This window comes from Atractosteus spatula, chromosome 8, assembly GCF_055471065.1.
Source record: "Atractosteus spatula isolate fAtrSpa1 chromosome 8, fAtrSpa1.hap1, whole genome shotgun sequence".
In the NCBI taxonomy this organism is placed as follows: domain Eukaryota; kingdom Metazoa; phylum Chordata; class Actinopteri; order Semionotiformes; family Lepisosteidae; genus Atractosteus; species Atractosteus spatula.
This window is the reverse complement of record NC_142713.1, coordinates 30,139,242-30,158,197: the sequence shown is the minus strand read 5'-3', so window position 1 is coordinate 30,158,197 and position 18,956 is coordinate 30,139,242. Positions and strand designations below refer to the sequence as shown.

The 18,956-nt window shown below is 36.4% G+C and overlaps 1 protein-coding gene across 2 annotated transcripts; it reads right to left on the bottom strand.

Moving 5' to 3' along the window:
* Positions 1 to 577: 577 nt before the first annotated feature.
* Positions 578 to 18,031, bottom strand: il17ra1a (interleukin 17 receptor A1a). 2 transcript variants are annotated; one of them, XM_088923509.1, is made up of 13 exons: positions 17,623 to 18,031; positions 16,964 to 16,988; positions 12,936 to 13,085; positions 11,980 to 12,104; positions 11,695 to 11,821; positions 10,279 to 10,326; positions 9,551 to 9,693; positions 8,507 to 8,581; positions 7,775 to 7,844; positions 6,334 to 6,354; positions 6,126 to 6,248; positions 5,519 to 5,548; positions 578 to 3,385 (listed from the first exon to the last, which is right to left on the bottom strand). In XM_088923509.1, exons 1-13 carry the CDS (start codon positions 17,722 to 17,724, stop codon positions 1,950 to 1,952), a joined length of 2,475 nt encoding a protein of 824 aa, XP_088779635.1. In that variant the 5' UTR covers positions 17,725 to 18,031; the 3' UTR covers positions 578 to 1,949. The 2 variants fall into 2 exon arrangements, with proteins under 2 accessions (XP_088779635.1, XP_088779636.1); XM_088923510.1 differs by having other exon boundaries at positions 6,334 to 6,351.
* Positions 18,032 to 18,956: the final 925 nt, after the last annotated feature.

Sequence of the window (18,956 nt, the reverse complement as noted above, 5' to 3'; positions counted from 1 at the left end):
TTAAATTACTAGTGTGAAAAAAATCAATATAGAAAAAAGACTGACGAAGGGGTGAGAACTAAGAATATTCCCTTGATGATGGGTTCTTCAATCTGCAACTATTGCCAAGACCAAAGTCTTCATGCACTGCTTTAGTGTTTCAGTGGAGTGCCAATTTCTTGACTTACCTGAGGTACTTGATCTGTATTAAAAACACCTCCAATTATAATTGTTGAATTTGAAAACTCAGTTAATGACAAAGCATGAAAAAAGAAGGGTCATCATTATTTGGTCTGTAAATGTTTGCAATTGTGATGATGTTAATGGAGGCACTAATTATAATGTAGCAACCATTGGGGTCAGTAATGGTAGTTTTTTTGGATTAGTGCTATTCTTTTATTTATCAAAATGGAGACACCTCTATGCTTTGATTTATAATTCACTGAAATTGTTTGATTGAATTGTGAGAATTTTAATATTTCATGCTCTGATTTTGCTAAATGTTGTATTTAGCATATGTCAGCTTGTAAATTAAGTGATTGAAAATCTTAAGTCTTTTTGCTTGTGAATTGATACTACTTACATTTCAGGCTACAAATGTAATTGACATTGTTACTTTATTAAATTTTACTTTTTTTTAAAATCTCAACAGTTATTCAAGTCAAAAACATACAATCCCACTTAATATCCATTTCCTCTCTTAATAGTGTTCCTCCCTCCATATCATTATAAAAATTCTCACAGCAAAAAACAAACACAACAACAATCAAATCCCCATTAATGTTAAACAAATATATGAATGAAGACAAAACACTGAAACATAAATGCAGGACACAACAGGCAAGCAATAGGAATAGGGTTTGGATCGAGGTATACAGTAATTTAGGTTAACAGAGGTTGCGTTACAGGATTTTTTTAACTGCATTAAGCATTGCTTCTTCCTCTATTGTTCAGAAGAATTTATGCTAACCAAGGGGTGACTTCTCTGTCACGGCAAGGCCATCTGTCCACATAGAGTTTATCCACCATGATAACTCCGCACTTCCCTTTTTCCAGAAATTGTTTTCTAATTTGGAACAGTTTTTTGCATATCTGATGTATTTCATGAGGAAATTGGTCATTAAGGCCATAGTCTGTTCCTGTCGGGTCCTTATCCTTTACTTTTAACAAATTCTGTTTGTACTGTTCAAACTTAGCAAAAAGTCTGGGGCGATTGGTGTTTGCATTTTTTCTTCCTCTACAGCGCGCCTTGTGAAATGTTATTTCTTGTACAGTCTCTGTTGGTAGCTTTAGTTGATTGTGCATGACGTGTTTAATTTTTTTTTCTGAATTATCTGGTGTGATTTTGGGTAGTCTTGAAAAGATTGTACCTCATGTCAAGAATCATACATTACATTTATTACAACATCCATTTGCGTCGCAAGTGTTTTAATGGTGTTCTTTAGGGTTCGGTTTACCTTACAGAGCGATTCGATTTAAATTCCAAATTATTTCTCAAACCTTATATTTTTTTATGAAAAACTTCTATGAGTGATATTCTGTAATCAAGGGCTTCACAGTTTATGGACAGAAATACACTTTAGCCATACCTTCTAGCATCACACTGTTTAATCAGCCCCCTCTGCAATCTTGCTCCCCCACACATCCACTTCTTGACATGTACATGTCTCACTTTAGATGCAACATCAACTAAATATTTACATGCAATATGCAAAACCTAGATTTCACAACAGGAAATCCTTGCACCGTCTGTGAATTAATGCATTTTCATCATAACTTATGGCAGCATATTTAAGCGAAGGCTTTTAAATGTATTTAATACAAATCTACTAAATCGTTGTTAAACCTCTGATCCAATTTTATTTTTAAAGGACAGAATTTCAGTTCACTGTTTAAGATGGAAGTGATTCTCCCATTTACAGATCTCCCAAGTTTAAAAAAAAAATGTTTTAGCAGACAGTATCAAGGACTTAGGTCTTCAGACTGTTGAGGAAACATTCTTCCTGCAGTCGTCTTAATTCAATCAAAGGATCACACAGATCTCCTCCAGTTGAGGAGTCCTGGGTTAGGGAGCTCCTTGAGATATAGCCTTGGTCAGATCCACTTGATGGCCTCTTTCCATTGTATAGCCCCAGTTCCCTATTGCCTTGTTCCTCCAGTTCATACCCATCCTCTAAAGAAGACAGAGGTGGCTCTGCAAAGGGACCCTGTGACAGCTGGAGAGCATGTAAGGACTTAAGCACTTCAGGTGAGAGATGACTTGGTGTCAGGGGTGACTGTTCATTGCTATTCAAAGGGTCATTCTGCATTGCTATCTCCTCGTGGTTCTGCATTGCTATCTCCTCCTTCAGCTGCAGATAATTCATTTCTGGAATAAGTGGATCTTGCACTGCTGGTTCAGCTATCAGGAATTCTGGCCTTTGTAGGGGTGAAGAATTGACTTCAAGTCTCAAGATGCCAGGAGCATCCTGAATGACTGGCTGAGATGTCAATACCTGACAGTTATCTGGATGAACACCTGGGAGAACCACACATGACAATAAGCTGTCCCCTTCGTCTTGTACAAGGGGGGTCAACGCATAAAGTTCTTCAGTGTCCCTAAGTATTCCTACTTCATTAATGAGGATGGGCAGCCCTTCTTTTAACTGTGGCACACAGCAAAGAACAGAGTTGGCAGCAGTATCCACAGGGTAGGACTCTGCTTCTTCCTCCTCGCTGTCCACACACTCCTGTTCAAACCAGTCTGGATTCTCCACCTGATACACTTGGAAAGCGTCAATGGCATCCTGCAAAGCTTTCCCACAAGGCCTTTTACAGTACTCATCCTGTGATATACCTTCCACACGGTTAATCCTTCCTGGTTCATGCTTCTCCTTGTCCACAATGCGAAAGTAGATCTCTTCAAAGTGCTTCATTAGCTTGTATTTGACAGTAATGCGGAAGGGCCCGGGGATATCCTGCTCTGAGCTCACATCTTCAAAATAAGCCACCATGTACTTTCCGAATGATGCCGCCCCCAGGAAGTCGGGGATGATGAGACTAAGGGCTGGGGTGAGCATATCTCCCATGGAAGAGTGGACGTCCTCTTTCAGTAACACCTTCCCGTTGCCACACATTGCTTCCCACTTTGCCCGAGTGCCCCGCGAGCAAAGGATTAGGATTTTGTCGGATGACTTCTCGATCTGCTGTTTCTGCCAATCCAGCCATTGCATGCGGCCTACAACACCTAACCAAGTGGTGTCCAGTAGATCCAGAATGACCTCGATGCCGCATTCTGCCTTCAGGAAGGCATAGAGCTTCAGCACAATTTCTTTGTACAAGGGATGGTCTAATGAGTAGAGAATAAGAACCTTCCTTGGTCTCCTTGGGGCATCCAGGTTTACATGTTGGATTAATGGTTCCACACCTGAAATAAACAGGATGTATTAAAGGGGAGTCATGTATCAATCATAAACTAGTGCAATAAAGTCTTCAAAGTCACATAATTATTTTTGCTTTGCAAATAACTAATACAGGGTCTGACATTTTGTGCGTGTGTATGACTAGTGGAAAAGAACTACAATTTCTTACTTCTAACTCACTCCAACTTCAAAAGTGGATGTACAGAGGAAATGTAAAACGTGTCACATTTAAACTAATGACATTAGATTTAATAATATGCTTTAAAAATAGAAATCAAATATAATAATGTGAACAAAAGTTCATATTAAGCAGTTGTGATAGGTTTTCAGTGTGAAATATGACATACTGCCATAATGAAATCAAGTTAGCAATCAACAATGAAGAGCATTAATGTAATCTTGATAGCACTGATAGGGTTCATGAGCCTCTGGAAGACAGTGTGGGATGATCTGACATTTATCCCAGTGATGCTGCAGCTAGCTGGTGAAAGTGTGCAAACAGTTATTATGTATTGATAGAATATGGTAATTGGGTCCCATATATGTTCGATTCATCTTGGGTTGGGAGAAGAAGTGCCCATAGCAAGACCTCAATATTGTATGTTAGAAGCTATGCCACTGAAATCCTACAGCCATGTGATCTTGCAATTTTCCGCTGGAAAGTCAACAATTCCAGATTGTCTTACAGGAACAGAAAAAAATGTTGGCTCCAGAACACGATAATGTCAATGTATCACTCAGAAGTTAATTCGCCTTCAATCTGCACTGTTTTTAAGGAGTCTCTTTCCCACTGCCATACCAGTTTAACTGAACAAAGCAGCAGTCAACATAAGGCTCATTATAATGTCTCCATACAAGATTAATCTGTGAATAAAACATTCCACCATCTAGATGTTTGACTGCTTCCCTGGTTCACAGAAGATAAAACTGTTGTAGCAGTCAACACTTTACCCTCTAAAGGCCTCCTGGGATACAGATGGCAAACTGCATTCATACTGTACCAAGTTATTTTTTCCTGAAAGTTCTTATGCAAGAGCCACTGAAGTCTAAATAGTTTGGATGATTGTAATTGTTCTGGCCTGCTTTTGTAAATTCCTAACATGCAGGATATAGCCCGACTCTATTCTTATAACTTATAACCTCATTTTGATCATTTTAACTCAATTCAAATACCAAATGATATCACTTTACTTCAGATCGGTATTTTGGTTTTGCAAACAGAAGCAGCGTTATTGATGCAAAACATGTAATACACATGTTGTATTTTCACTTTGTGAGCTAATTTCTGAAAGATATTATTTCACAGGACTAGTAAATGCTATGACATATATACCTCAAAATCCCTTTTTTAAAATAAGCTGTACAGAAAAATCACAGAGCTCTGCTACATTGAACATTATCTCTTTTCTACATTACAACTCATGATCAACCCTTTTTGTTTACTATGTTGTGCCTTGCCAGTGATATGCAGAAACATCTAAATAAAGATTCTTTTTAACTTCACTTTACATCTGGGCAGTCTTCTTTAAGAAATTATCCTTAATACGAAAGCCCCTATGTGGCCGAGGATGTCCGTCTTTTGAAGCACCATTAAGAACACAGTCAAATTGGTTGAATGTAATAATTATGGATAACAAAATAGGAAGAAGCTTGTTAGCTCCTAATAATCCAGTGCAAAATTCTTAATCAAATCCAGGTTGAGCCACTGTTGAGCCTTGAAGCACAGCTGGACAAGCACAGCTAGGAAGGTTAGGGTGAGGTTGCCTGTTAATTGCTCATGTTGATATGCACCTTTGATACTACAGATGACAAAGACCTGCAGGTCTGAGGCTTTCTGTTTATTCAGTGCTACTGTAATAAGACTATCCCAGTGTGGAAACAGATGCAACACAGGTTTTGGAGGATACATGACAGCTACTCTTGGCTCTCCAGGCTTGTGTTAAGGTTCTGACAGTAAAATAAGATATTCTCTGTAAGAGAATATACAAAGTGAAAAAATGACTGACTCGTTTAAAATCCATATATAGTGAGAGACATTAAAAATGTATCATAAGCTATTCGCCACAATACTCATTAGTTACATTTAATGCCTCTCAGTATAGAAAAGTGTGTTAAAAGAGCCAGGAATGTTTGCTCACCTTCTGAAGGAGTTGCAAGTTTCGCCAGCTCTGAAACAAAAAAAGAAGTCTTTCAGTTTGAGACAGAAAACGGTATCCGATATACAGTTTCCATCACTTTTACCAAGCTTTCAATATGCAGATTTCAACTGCAGAACCTAGAATAATCATTTTTTGTATTGTGTCGTTAAAGCATTTAACTTACAATATACATTTGTTACACATTTATGGCCATGCTATTACAGCGACTTTCCAATAACAATGTCAGACACAGACACTTTTATTTAATTAAAGTGTGAAGAGTAGTAAATGGCTTTTGACACATTTTCGGTTTGTTACAAGATTCTCAAAAGTCAGAAGAAGTGGTCAAAAACCACTTGCACTCTTTGACGTGTTTTGTAATACGAAGACAGGACTGTAACCAGATAAAGCAGAAAATAGACTGTTAAACTGTCTAATTCGCATGGCAAGAAGCCATTGGACAGTTTACATTTCAGAGAATATCAACAAAGAAATGCCTCTAGGTGTTTCTGCAAATTTCGTATGTCAACATTTCACCAATTCTTCTTTCACACCACAGTGGTTTCTTATGCAGTAGGTTCATTATAACAGTGATACTTTTACAAACCTTTTCTTCTTTTTCTGCACACTAAAAAGAAGAAACAAGCCACGACCAAAGCAAGAACTCCTCCCAGTGCTGGAATTACCCAGTAAGGAAACTTGTTTGGTTGTACATATGGGTCATCTGTATCTGTATATTGAATAAAGAAACTCATTTTAGGACTCTTTTCCAGTAAATGACTTCTATATTTGATATAATTTTTTTAAGTTCTTACCTTTTGTTGTCATGGGTTCTACTGCAAAGTGAGAAAAATAACACAAACTTAGGCTTCATTTGCTCTCTACAAATATACAGTATCTATCATGTGTGCCATACTGTATGTAACAAGGATAATGCCATATTCAGTCAGTGAATAGGGAACTGTGGTTTGAAGGCTCTGTGTCATTTGTTTGCAAACTTATTGACATCTGCAACTTCGTGTCTTTCTAATAAGAAAGCAAAGGTTGTTAAAACAGTGACCGATCACCCTGAACAAAATATAAGCAGTTTGAAATTATTCATTATTAATAAATTGATAATGATCAGAGACATTATTATATTTCAGTTTCATTGATCTTTTTCATACCACTTCGTTATTTCAAGATTATAATTATAATATATATGATTTCCTTTTAAGGCTTGTTGCAACCTGGTAGAACTGTTTTTTACTCCCACCATTGACAGTATTCACATTTGCAAACTCATTCATGTTTTTAATTTATGAATATCATTTTAATATTTAACATGTTGTGAAATATAAATATAAAAATGTCAATATAGTATACATATTATTTACCATTTTATTTTTAGAGAATCTTTATTTGTTAAAAATAAAACTTGTGCACTGACTGGGAATCAAACAAGGGATCTTCTGGGTGACAGGCATGCACTTACCCCACTGTACCAAAGCATCGCTCTGTAACATACTGTACAGTAGCTGTAACTGACATGTCAAAATGCTTCCAAAATAATCACAAGTGAAAGAGTGAAAGAAATTGATGCAGATGTTTACAGAGATAGTGGAATATGGTATTACTACCAGCAATATAAACAAATTATAATTAGATCTTTAATATTATTAATTTCTTTAGTTTCATGAGTCCATATTCATATTCCTTAATTAAGTGGATTTTAAAAAGTACAATGTTTTTACAACAATAATGACAAGTATTCCTACAAAAGGTTAAACTATTATAGCTTTTTATAAAGTATATAAACTTAATATAGTCACAGAAAGCGTGTCAAAACTTTTCCAAAATAACCACAGTGACTGGGTTAAAGACTTTGATGCATACAATGTTTATGAAGAAGATGGAATACTGTTGTGTATTATTTTTTAGTTATACTTTACTAGCCATATACAGAATGTATAATAGATTTATATTCCTAAATTAATATTATGACAATCAGAGATGTTATGCTTCTGTTATTTTATGCTCAGCTACCAAAATGTGCCTTTAGTTGTAAAATTTCATATTAATATTCCATATTAAGCAGATTTAAACATGCACAGTAGAGAAACATATTAAATGAAGCAATCATTTCACTAACATCTAATCCACCACAAGTGTGTTATTTAGAAGAAATACCACATGTTCTGAGTGGCTGCATCTCTACATGATACAGTCTACACATGTCAAATGATTTGTTTCTTTCCTCTGGGCTCTGAAACATACCTTGACAGAAGCTGAAACTTTTCCTGTGTCGAATACAGTCATTTTCACATCCTACAAAAAAGGGCTGAACCTGTATGAAAGAAGAGAAAGGAGGAAGGCTGGAGTGTAAATACTGTAGGTTGGTATAACTACCTGGTGACTTGCATAACTATAACGAACTAAACTTTTACAAGGATTAATATACTGTAGGTCACAACAGTAGATCAATGTCTATTTACAATTATACTATATTGAATATGTACAGTATATCTAAACTCTTATTAGGCAAACAATTTTACAGTTTCATTTATTTCTTTTGATTATTTATTAATTTACTATTTTATTTGGAATGTATTTTCTTAATTTATAACATAAAAAGTGTTTAACGTTTTTGTTTTTCTGGAAGTATGCTCAGTTCTCTATAAGATATCTGAGCGATAAAACAAAATGATCATATTGCCTAATGAAAAAAAAAGCTTAACTTGATCTTGCAACAGTGTTATGTGAAGAATTGTTTTTAATGTCTATCAAAAAGAATAGAGTAATAAAAAATATTAAATCTTTAGCACCCCATACTTTAGTATATAAGACATTTTGTGAAGAGTACAGTAACTGTTGCACACGTTCTAAATTCCATTAACTGTGAAACACATGCAGATCACATTGACTAGCTTGGAGTCCTGTGCAACCACTCATTTTCAACAGTTACAGTCACTTTATTTCACCTATTGAGACATGCTAATTAAAACTTACCTCCACGTTGAAATTACAGCATGTTGGAGACCATTTTGACAAGGAAAATGTCACACTGCGTGATGTCTGATTCTCCTGAAAGATTTAGACAAACTCAAGTGAACAAATATTTTTGTTTAATAATAAAATATGTTTATTAATAAATATACTATGTTTCAAAACCATTTTGCTGACCTAGTTAACTCTTTACAAGGAGATGAAGGATTTGAATCTAAAATTTAAGCAGAACTACAGTACATCTGCAGTGTCTTGCCACACGTGAATGTCAAAAGATTTACAAAAGATTTAAACAAAAGAAGTTTGCTGTGAACTCTGCAAAATCGGGAACAGGCAACTAATGCAATATGAGATACTGCCTAGAAATTCTCTTGTCATTTTTAAGGTTGTTTTTATGTTTTAGTGTTTTGCAAGGGGCTTTGCTATTGTTTTTGTTCAAGTTTTACTTGATTAGTTTTAACTGGATGACAAAGTCAGTTAAGGTACTGTAAGAGATTTATGTTTCTGTAAAAAGACCGCTCGTCATAAAAGGAAAAACGTTTTATGTTCAGGGACAGAGTAAATTTGCACAGGGAATTATCTTAATTGTTCAGGGATCAACACAGTGTAGAGAAATCTTTAAATGAGTTTTCTGTTTAATTATTTATTGTAATCAAGAAGGATGTTTTAAATAATGATCGTGGTATAGACGTACTTTTTCAAGTTAAATTCTCAACATTTGATATAGTTCCAGTTAATGTTCATATGTTTTTTGTAGACAAAAAGAGAACAAATCCAAAATCCCTGTGTTCTTTCCAAAGCCATTTTGATATGTTGAGCTTTTGCAATTCCTTTATATTTAATTCACCTAACAAGACAGATCTCTCCATTCTGGAATAATCATTAATTTATTGAACAGCTCACAAAAGCCACTCTAAGTCTGCATGTCATTTAGTTTTTTTGTGTTGAATTTCACACTTTCCAGACTCAAGGAACATGCAAATCAACCAATCGTTTGTGTGACACAACAAAAGGACTATATATAATAATATACAATATAGACAATACCTTCATAACTGACTTGTGATCCTTATAATTTTCAGAGCATTTGAAGAACACAACATACTTCTCAGAGTAGTTCCCAGTGTTAAAACGAATGGTGGCATCTTCTCCACTAACAACCAAGTTAATACTGGACTCCCATAGGCTTCCTATACAGAAAGAAAGCAGTGCAATTCAATTTTTAGATACAGGAAAATGTCTTCTGGCTATTCTTGACCATATGTCCTCAGATACTGATACTGTACATACTGGCATTTAGATCTTCTGTACAAAAAATATCAAAGTGAGATGATTGTAAATGCAGTGCACTCCTTTAGCAATTTAAACTTTTTAGTCTTAATTAAGGTAGGTACCAAATGACAAAAACAATTTGGGTCATTGTATTTGTCAGCTGCAAGTGCAATTCACCACTGAGTTATTAAGTGGTGAAATAACCAACCAGAGGGGTTATTAAAACCCTCACAAACCAAATTTTTATTAACTTAGAGAACTGACAAATGAAAAAACTATTCTACAATGTGTAACTACAGCATATCACAATCCTTGTTTTGCTACGTACATTCAAACCTTCTAGCTGTCAGGTTCAGAATAGGGCTCACTCCACACTCTAAGCTCCTGCCTATTGTTTTCTTTCATGAACATACTGTATAGAGTAGGCTGCTCCTTGCCTGAGACTTGTAGGGGATAGGTAACTGGGTGGTCCGAATGACATGCACATTATTGGTTGAACTCACCTTTTTGCTGACACAATTTAGTTCTCCTTATCCTGTGGTCACTGCACTCTGCCAAAAACACAGCAAGCACAAATATCATAAAACTGTTAGAGAATGCTCAGAAGGCAATAAAAGACAGGACTAGGCAAGACATTACCCAGTAGTCCAGAATCACTGTATCACCCTCCAAAACGTTTTATTTTTAAGTCACTATAGGATAGTTTGTTTAGTCAAGCTTTCAGATAAACACTTAGGAATAGCAAGACATGCAAACTACCGATTTCTGTTTTCATTGTCATTCGCTAATACTTTATCTCTTTTCTATCCATCCATTCTGAGGTGGACTGCTTGGAGGCCCAGGTCCAGAATCCAGCTCCTTTATCGGTCGTAAAATCAACAGCCGATCCTCTACAATGCCCTTTCCAGAGAAATCCCAACTGAAGGAAATCAATTGAGCATTCCGGACACTTTTGGACATTACCATACAGGATTGTGCTTTTCCCACCATGTTATAGAATACAGGCGGCTCTCATATGTGTTCATTCTAATTTAATCTTATGCCGGCCTGAGGAGGATAGGCTCCCCCTTTCGAACCTGGGTTCCTCTCAAGGTTTCTTCCTACTTTAGTCCAGGGAGTTTTTCCTTGCCACTGTCGCCTTAGGCTTGCTCACTGGGGGGTTCAGGCCCGGAAATCTGTAAAGCTGCTTTGCGACAATGTCCATTGTAAAAAGCGCTATACAAATAAAACTGAATTGAACAGGTTTGAAACAGGTGTTTTGATAGCTAAGTTAGGAGAGGGTATATAGTTATCAGTTAGGGGATTTATGAAAAGTTATTCACAGAAAAGAAAAAAAACCTTCAAAATATAATCTGAATGGACTTGTAGATATATATTTATATTTTATATATTGAGTGTCTGACACTGACACTGGAATGTGTTTTTTAATCATCAAAGCAAGGTACCATAATTATTTATTATGACTAGTCCAGTCCCATTGTTCTTTAGAATGTCTGCCAACATTGTAATGTTTGATTTCAGCTAATGTCAACAATACAGACAATACAGACTGTTTGAAAGATTGTTAGTGTCAAATTTGACCACCTTAACAATGCATAAGAGACCATTTTTAGCAGGCCACTTATTCTTCCTAAATGTATTAATCATTTCAACTGTTAATATTGACCACTGGCATATTATTTGTACCCAACAGTGTCTGACATAATGTTTTACTAAACATGCATGTGAATATATACCACATATACACGTTGTATTTTGGTAGTGAATTAAATATTAGTACTTAAGAAATTAACTACTGTAAATCCAGAGAGCCTCTGTTGAAGAAAATTTTCAGAGCGTATTTTTATCACACTTCAGTTAAAAGAAGTAAACATTTTCACAATCATTGACTTTATTTTGATGTGACCTTTCTCTCTTACCTGGAACTGAAAGATTTTTTGTGATGTGGTAATAGTCAGCCCCTATGTTGGGCTTAGGCAGGTTAGACACAGAGATCATATATGTGTGTCCCGGCTCAGCAACAATCCTGTCCAATGAAAATGACCACTGCAAAAAAAAATATTACCAGATGATGGGTCATGCACTGACAAAATAATCTAGACATCCAAAAATATTTTAAATTGGCTTTTGAGTCATATAAAGCTGCCCAAGGGGTGGTGAGAGTGTGGAATCATAATACATATTACAGATTTATAGGTTCTTACCGCGTTCCCATCTGGATTTAACATGTTTTTCAGTTCATTTTGGAAGATAAACTGAACACAGTAGTGATCATTGTTGGATAACTTCAAGACATGAACCTGTGTCCCATTCAGACATCGAATGCTTCCTGAAACAAGAAAACAAATATTGTTAGGAATTTGATTTTTAGTCCACAAAACTAGAACAAAAGATGTTTAGGAAAGATGTGGCGTTTTCACAGTATGATCTACAGTTTTGAAGACTTTTGTGAAAATGTGGAATAAGATTCACAATCCAATTTTAAAAATGTCAACGAGGTCATACCCCCATAGTGAAATACATCCTTCCATTGTCTCATCATTTTATGCAACAAATGCATTCAATTTTTACAGTATATTTAAATATATTCTGTATTGTTTTGACTAAGGGAGTTACAAACCTTAGTCAAAACAATAAAGGTTTAACTACAGTTAACTTAATATTATTGATAATGACTGGCAAATTAAATGATTGGTAAATTAGTTTTAAAAACTAGAGAAGCAGAGGAAGGGGGATAGGAAGACAGTCAGAAAACCACAGGAAGAATGATGAAGAAAAGATAGATCAGAAGATCAGATAAGTAGCAAGATCAGCAGGTATGGTGGGTGTATGGTGCTTTTCATCACAGTATGTTTTAGTCATACACTCTTTAATTAGTAATTTCTGGAATATTACATATTGTTTTCTTCTATAACCTTTTATAAATACGGAATTTCTTATTCTTAATCCACTTGTCTCACCACAGCAACACTTTTACTAGTGTAAGAAGAGTGACACCCAGGAACAGATCACTATACACATCGCAACTGCCACCAGAACATTAGTATTGAACGGACACCCGTGAGTTTTACAACATGTGAAAGAAACTTTCTCCACTGGGAAGCAGGTGCCTCTGCATGTATTGCAGGGGTTTTCTCTGTAGATGTACGTCAGACTTTACCATCAATCTGTGCTCTCCAATTGATCACCATCACAGGCACCTCATCCCCATTCTCATCCATTCTGATCCCGACCTCCGGTTCAGATTTCCACAGGGGGTTAGTGGGAGTGCAATCCATGAACTGAAGCCAACTACTATGCAAGCAATTACCTAGCAGAAAGAAAGGAAAATAGAAAGAGTTAACTTCAGTAAGGCGGAGACACATACCCATGTAAAACTCATACATTGACCTGCTTGTGCTCCCCCTTCTCATAACTTATTCCATAAAGTCAATGTAATGGACTTCTTTGTAATCAACAATAATACAAAGAATACAAGTGGGATCTAAGGGAAAGTGCATTTAAACCTCGGGGCTGAAGGCACTCTTTTACAAAAAGGGCTGCTGGGAGTCTGGAACAAGCTACCGAGCAATACTGTCACAGTGGAAATCGTAGCTTCTTTAAAAAACTGGTGGATAAGATAATAGATCATTTAGCTGCTGTCAAACAAAGCTAGTTGGCTTCTTTACATTTTTCAGAAAAAAGTATGACCTGAAACACACTCCATTCCTGACTTCATCTTTCAAACGCCAATCCTTGCAAACAAGCCAACAAAGAACAAAAGCACCACACACTGCCTGTAACATTAAACCCATCTACAATCAAATACAGTATGCATAGCCAATCACCTTATCTCTATTTCATGTAAAGTTATGAAGAAATTAGTGTCAAATTAATTATACTGTAATATGATCATAAGGAAATTTACATTTCAAAGGCTAATCCTGTTTAGCTTAAACTATTACTTTGAACAAACAATAAAAAGTGACAGATCCGAGTTGGGTATATGATGTGGGAAATTTACAGAAATTCTCAGAAAACATGTTCACGTTCTACATTAAAGGTTAGTTCTTAAACCGTAATCCTATTGGCACGGAAAGCTCAGTGAGTTTAATGAATACTACTCAATGTGCAGACAACATCAGTACAGTACACCCTTCTTCAATGCGGGTTTGATTCTACACTACAATATAAATGAGAAACAAATATCTGTCAAACATGAAAAATTTCCTGACGCTCTGTAATACATGGTGCACCAAAAAGGAGTAGTAGTGAACAATACTATTATATGTCACGCTGCTACAGGTCAATTTGCAGTGTCTGAACAGGTAGTGAGTAACACGGGGGCTCCCCTAGGGACAGTTCTTTCACCTTTCCTCTTCACCCTCTATACTTCGGACTTTAAACACAGCTCAAAGTCGTGCCACCTGCAGAAGTTCTCAGATGACTCTGCAATTGTGGGATGTTTCAAGGGTGGGCAGGAGGAAGAGTACAGAGGGCTGGTCAACAGCTTTGTGTAGTGGTGTGGGAAGAACCACCTGCAATTGAACGTGGCGAAGGAGCTGGTGATACATTTCAGGAGGAAGAGGGTCCAACCTACTCTGGTCTGCATCCATGGGATTGACGTGGGGATAGTGGACTCCTACAAGTACCTGGGAGTGCACATTGACGATAGACTGGAATGGTCTAAGAACACCGAGGCCAGATACAAGAAGGGTCAGAGCCGACTTTACTTCTTGAGGAGGCTCAGGTCCTTCAATGTGTGTCCTTCATATGCTCCATATGTTCTATCAGTTGGTTGTGGCGAGTGCCATTTTCTAAGCGGTGGTGTGCTGGGGCTCTGGGATTAGAGCAGGGGATGCTAGGAGGCTGAACAAGCTCATCAAAAGAGCAAGTTCTGTCATTGGGTCTGAGCTGAACTCGTTGGAGGTAGTGGCTGAGAGGAGAATGGTGTCCAAATTAATGGCCATCTTGGACAACGTCTCCCATCCCCTCTATGACACGCTTGTGAGAATGAGGAGCATGTTCAGCAATAGGGTGATCCAACCACGGTGCAACAGGGAGCACTACAGAAGGTCATTCTTGCCTGGACTGTACTACTCATCCACTGTGTGTCTGGGCAGGGCAACATTGACCTGTTTTTGGACTAAACATAAAACTCTCTGCTTACATCTGTTTTTTTCCTGTTTACAACTGTTTTTGTGCAATATATGCTTTTACTGCACTTCTATTGTTGTATTATTGTATCATTTCGCTACACTGTGCTGTGTTGACTGTGCTAAGCTGCTGTTGCACTGCAATTTCCCTCACAGTATCAAATATCTATCTATTTACGTCACTGATGAATTGAGAAACAGGATGTAAAAAGAACTGCTCCACTTACAGTATTTTGTTTTTCAAGGCACCATAACTCAGCAACATAGACAATGCTATTACACTTGACTTACGATTGTGAATCGTTATGCCCCAACATTAAAGATTAGTTTTTACTACCACACAATATGTCACTGATCAAATCAATAGATCAAGAGTGGATTGCTATCTTTAAATACATGAACAGTGTGTGGGGGAAAAAAACTACCTTGATGCAGCTAATGATTCTGTTAGTTTTGACGAGATCATAGTTCTAAAGGAGCTGGTTACACTGTATTTCTGGTATTAAAAATACCACGGTATGTTGGGTTTGTATCTCAAGATAATTACATAATTTGTTATGGATATTAAACACTTAAGTAAACGTGGTGTCATTCACTTGTGTGAAATATTGTACATGTATACTGTAGATATTAAAGGGTTACGTAACAAGACAGCTGTGGATGAACATAACTCTCACTTTGGACAAGGGTCCACTGTAGAAGGGAAGTACTAAGTGGAATTATGCTATCAGGAAATTACTGTGGTGATCTGTACTTTTTTTTTAGAAAAAATGAAAAAGGATTTTTTTTCTTTGATTTGGTTAAATTCTGAAGTTTGCAGATGACACTAAATTGGTGTGCAGGGATTCTAACATTGTAGAAGCAGAGCAGACTTAATATGAAAACACTATTCAAGTCAGGCAAATGGAATATAATGTGTGTAGAGTAATACATGCAAGCAATAAGAACCTCCATTGAAAATATCAAATGGGAGGCACAGAAACTAGGGAAGTAACCACTGCATCTTTTTTTTCCTCTTGAAAGTAATGTGGAGAAGCCAAAACAAGACCTGTGTAGTGAAAGTCAATAAAATGTAGATAAACGGATGATATGGTATTAGAATTTGCAAGGAATATGTTATGTGGAATATTTTTTGCTACATTCAAAAAGGAGGATGCGGCTGTGAAGAGTCTAAAACAATCTTTGAGCTACACAAATTAAATTCCATAACTGTCTGTACTCCTAAAAAGAGGAGATTGAAAGGTAGTATTTCCTGAAAGTCAGCATATATTCAGCGATGAAACAAGAACTCATGGTCAGAAAGTGGAAATAACAGAGTGTATTTAGGAGTGGAAACAGGGGACACTTACAAAGGGTTGTAAGATAAGATAATAGGTTTATTCCATGCTGAAAAGAGAAGAAAGAAAACACAACATTTCGGCCATGGAGCCTTCTTCAGGTCAAGAAGGCTGAAGAAGGCTCCACAGCCAAAAACTTGTATTTTCTTTCTTCTCTTTCCAGCATAGAATTGAATGTATTATGTGTTCCTTTGCAGCCTACGCATGCTGAAGCAGCTTCCCACCTAAGATAAGATCACTTTATTAGCCATATAAAATTTCTTGCATTAGGAATTTGTCTTTTTGGATTACCCAGCTTGCTCTCCATGTGACACACAGGCACACAGATGGGGAGAGAGAAGCTAGGGGTCAGAGCACCAACCCCTGGAGCAGCTGGGGTTAAGGGCCTTGTTCGGGGGCCCAACAGAGTAGGATTCCTCTGCTGGCCACGGGTTTTGAACCGGCAACCTTCCAGCCACCGGCGCAGATCCTTAGTCACAGTTCCACCGCTACGCTCAAGAAGGATGCTCTAGGTATCGGCATTAAAGCAATCCGAAATGGAATGAAGATAGATCCATGATGGATCAGAAGGCCATCTCGTCTTTTGATTCACTTTTCTTACCTTCTGCAGTTTAATTATTAGTGGTTAAACATGAGTTAAACAGAAAGGTTGGCAGCAGTATCAAATATGAAATGGTAACTAGCACAAAGAGACAGTGAGATTTGATTTGACTTACCTTTCACAACAGTGCACTTCAGGCCCTGCAGATCGAAAACAAAAAATAAACAAAATTACTCACTGTTCTTTATTTTAAGGATGTCTGCCATGCGATATATTACGACATCCCTTTACGTTTCATTGTAAGAGTTGGAAAGAACGCAAACTATTGTATCCGTTCGTATTGAAACACTTCTTCTTGTGTATGAACATAAATGAACAACAGAGTTTCTTCTTTTCTTCTTACATTTCCATAACTTAAAAAGTCATTAAATGTTTCACACCGCTGAAATAGACAATTTAAAACAATATACCAGTTCTTCAATTAAGCTTATAAGGCACCTTATAAAGTAATCTTTTTCATTAACATTGGTAATAGTTTATATAAATTTATAAACACAAACACAGAGTAGCTCCAATTAATATTAGCAGTATACTAAATTAACTGATTTATATATAGAAGAACCTGTATGCTACAAGTTGATACAATATTAAATTTTCATGTATGCATTTGAAGTTACAAGGTTATCATTCATCCGAAATATTTATTAGAATTAACGTTTAAGTGGAACGATTAGCTCTAAATATAAAAAGGGTAAGAGTAAACAAGGCTCGAGTCGAAGCTGGTAAAGCAGTAGTCATGGTTGTCATTAACACTTAATAAAAATAATTACTTACGTTTTGAGTACAATTTATCGGTGGGATCTCTAAAATATGCACACTTGCTGTCAATGTTATCCAGAAAGAAATCCATCCTAGCCGACAAAGCAGCAAATCCATTTTTCCTACACTGCGAACCACTGATTGAAGCGATCAGTATATAAAATATAGCTTTTCTTACGAGTTTAATGGCATTTAGAAGGAGTCTGGAAACGTGCCTTCTTTTAAAAAACGCATTCAGATTAGCCGATTTTAAATAAATTATAATCCCGATCGTTTAAATTAGTCTATGTATACATACTAATATTTTTATAATATTATTATGGGGTCTTTCATTTTCTAAAGTTCGTTATTTGCCCTTTTGTTTTGCCTGCTGTTTCTAATGTATAACACTTCCCGCAAGCTAGATCTGGAAAACCCCTTCTCTGAACTTCCTGGAGTGTGAGACATGCAAATATTTGACTTCTGCGTCAGTTACAAAACACGTGTTGCGCAAAGGTAACATAATAACAATTTATCAGCAGAGCAAAAGGGGTTATTTCAATCGTGTGAAAAATAACTTAGGCTTTATGTTAAAAATAAAATTTAAAATACTGTTTTGATTTTTTGTGTTGTATTTTAAATACCTTTGGTGTGGTTTTCTGACATAAAGGTAAAAAGTGTGATAGGTATACATCATTTTGACAACTAGGTTTGTGCTTTCAATACACTATCATAAAGAACACCTTTAATTTTTTATGTAAAATTAGTTATATAAAAAGAACACCTTTAATAATACAGTACTTCAATATAAACGATTAATATTACTGATTACTTATGATACTGGAAATGCTTTGCATATGTTCAAGATGCAGTACACTTTAAGCATATTTTTAGAAAACCGATTTGGTTTTTACTTTCAGGATATTCATGAGGGGCCAATTTTTCAATTACATTTCCCCTTTTCTAATTGAAATGATTTCTAAAATACACTTGATGTGCCAGGAGAATTTTGTATACATGAAAAAAATGAATCTTGTGTCATATAAGAAAATTCGTTGTGCTCATGTATGATCGCTACAATCTCTCAACTCTCTAAAAGGGGGTGAAGACCCATTAAGACATTTTAATATTTTCTATGGAAAATACAAGTATGTCATGGTCTTTATTGCTTTTCCAACCACATGCGGTAGCTCTTTCAGTTAAATTTCCTAAGTACCATCATGGTTTCCTGTAAAACATTTGGGGCCCAGCCATCCATACATTTTCCAGCTGGTTAATTCAATTCAGGGTCAGGTCAGGAAGCCTGAGTCTATGTGAGAAAGCAACTGGCGCAAGGTAGGATACAACCTGGATCCTGTCCATTGCAGGGC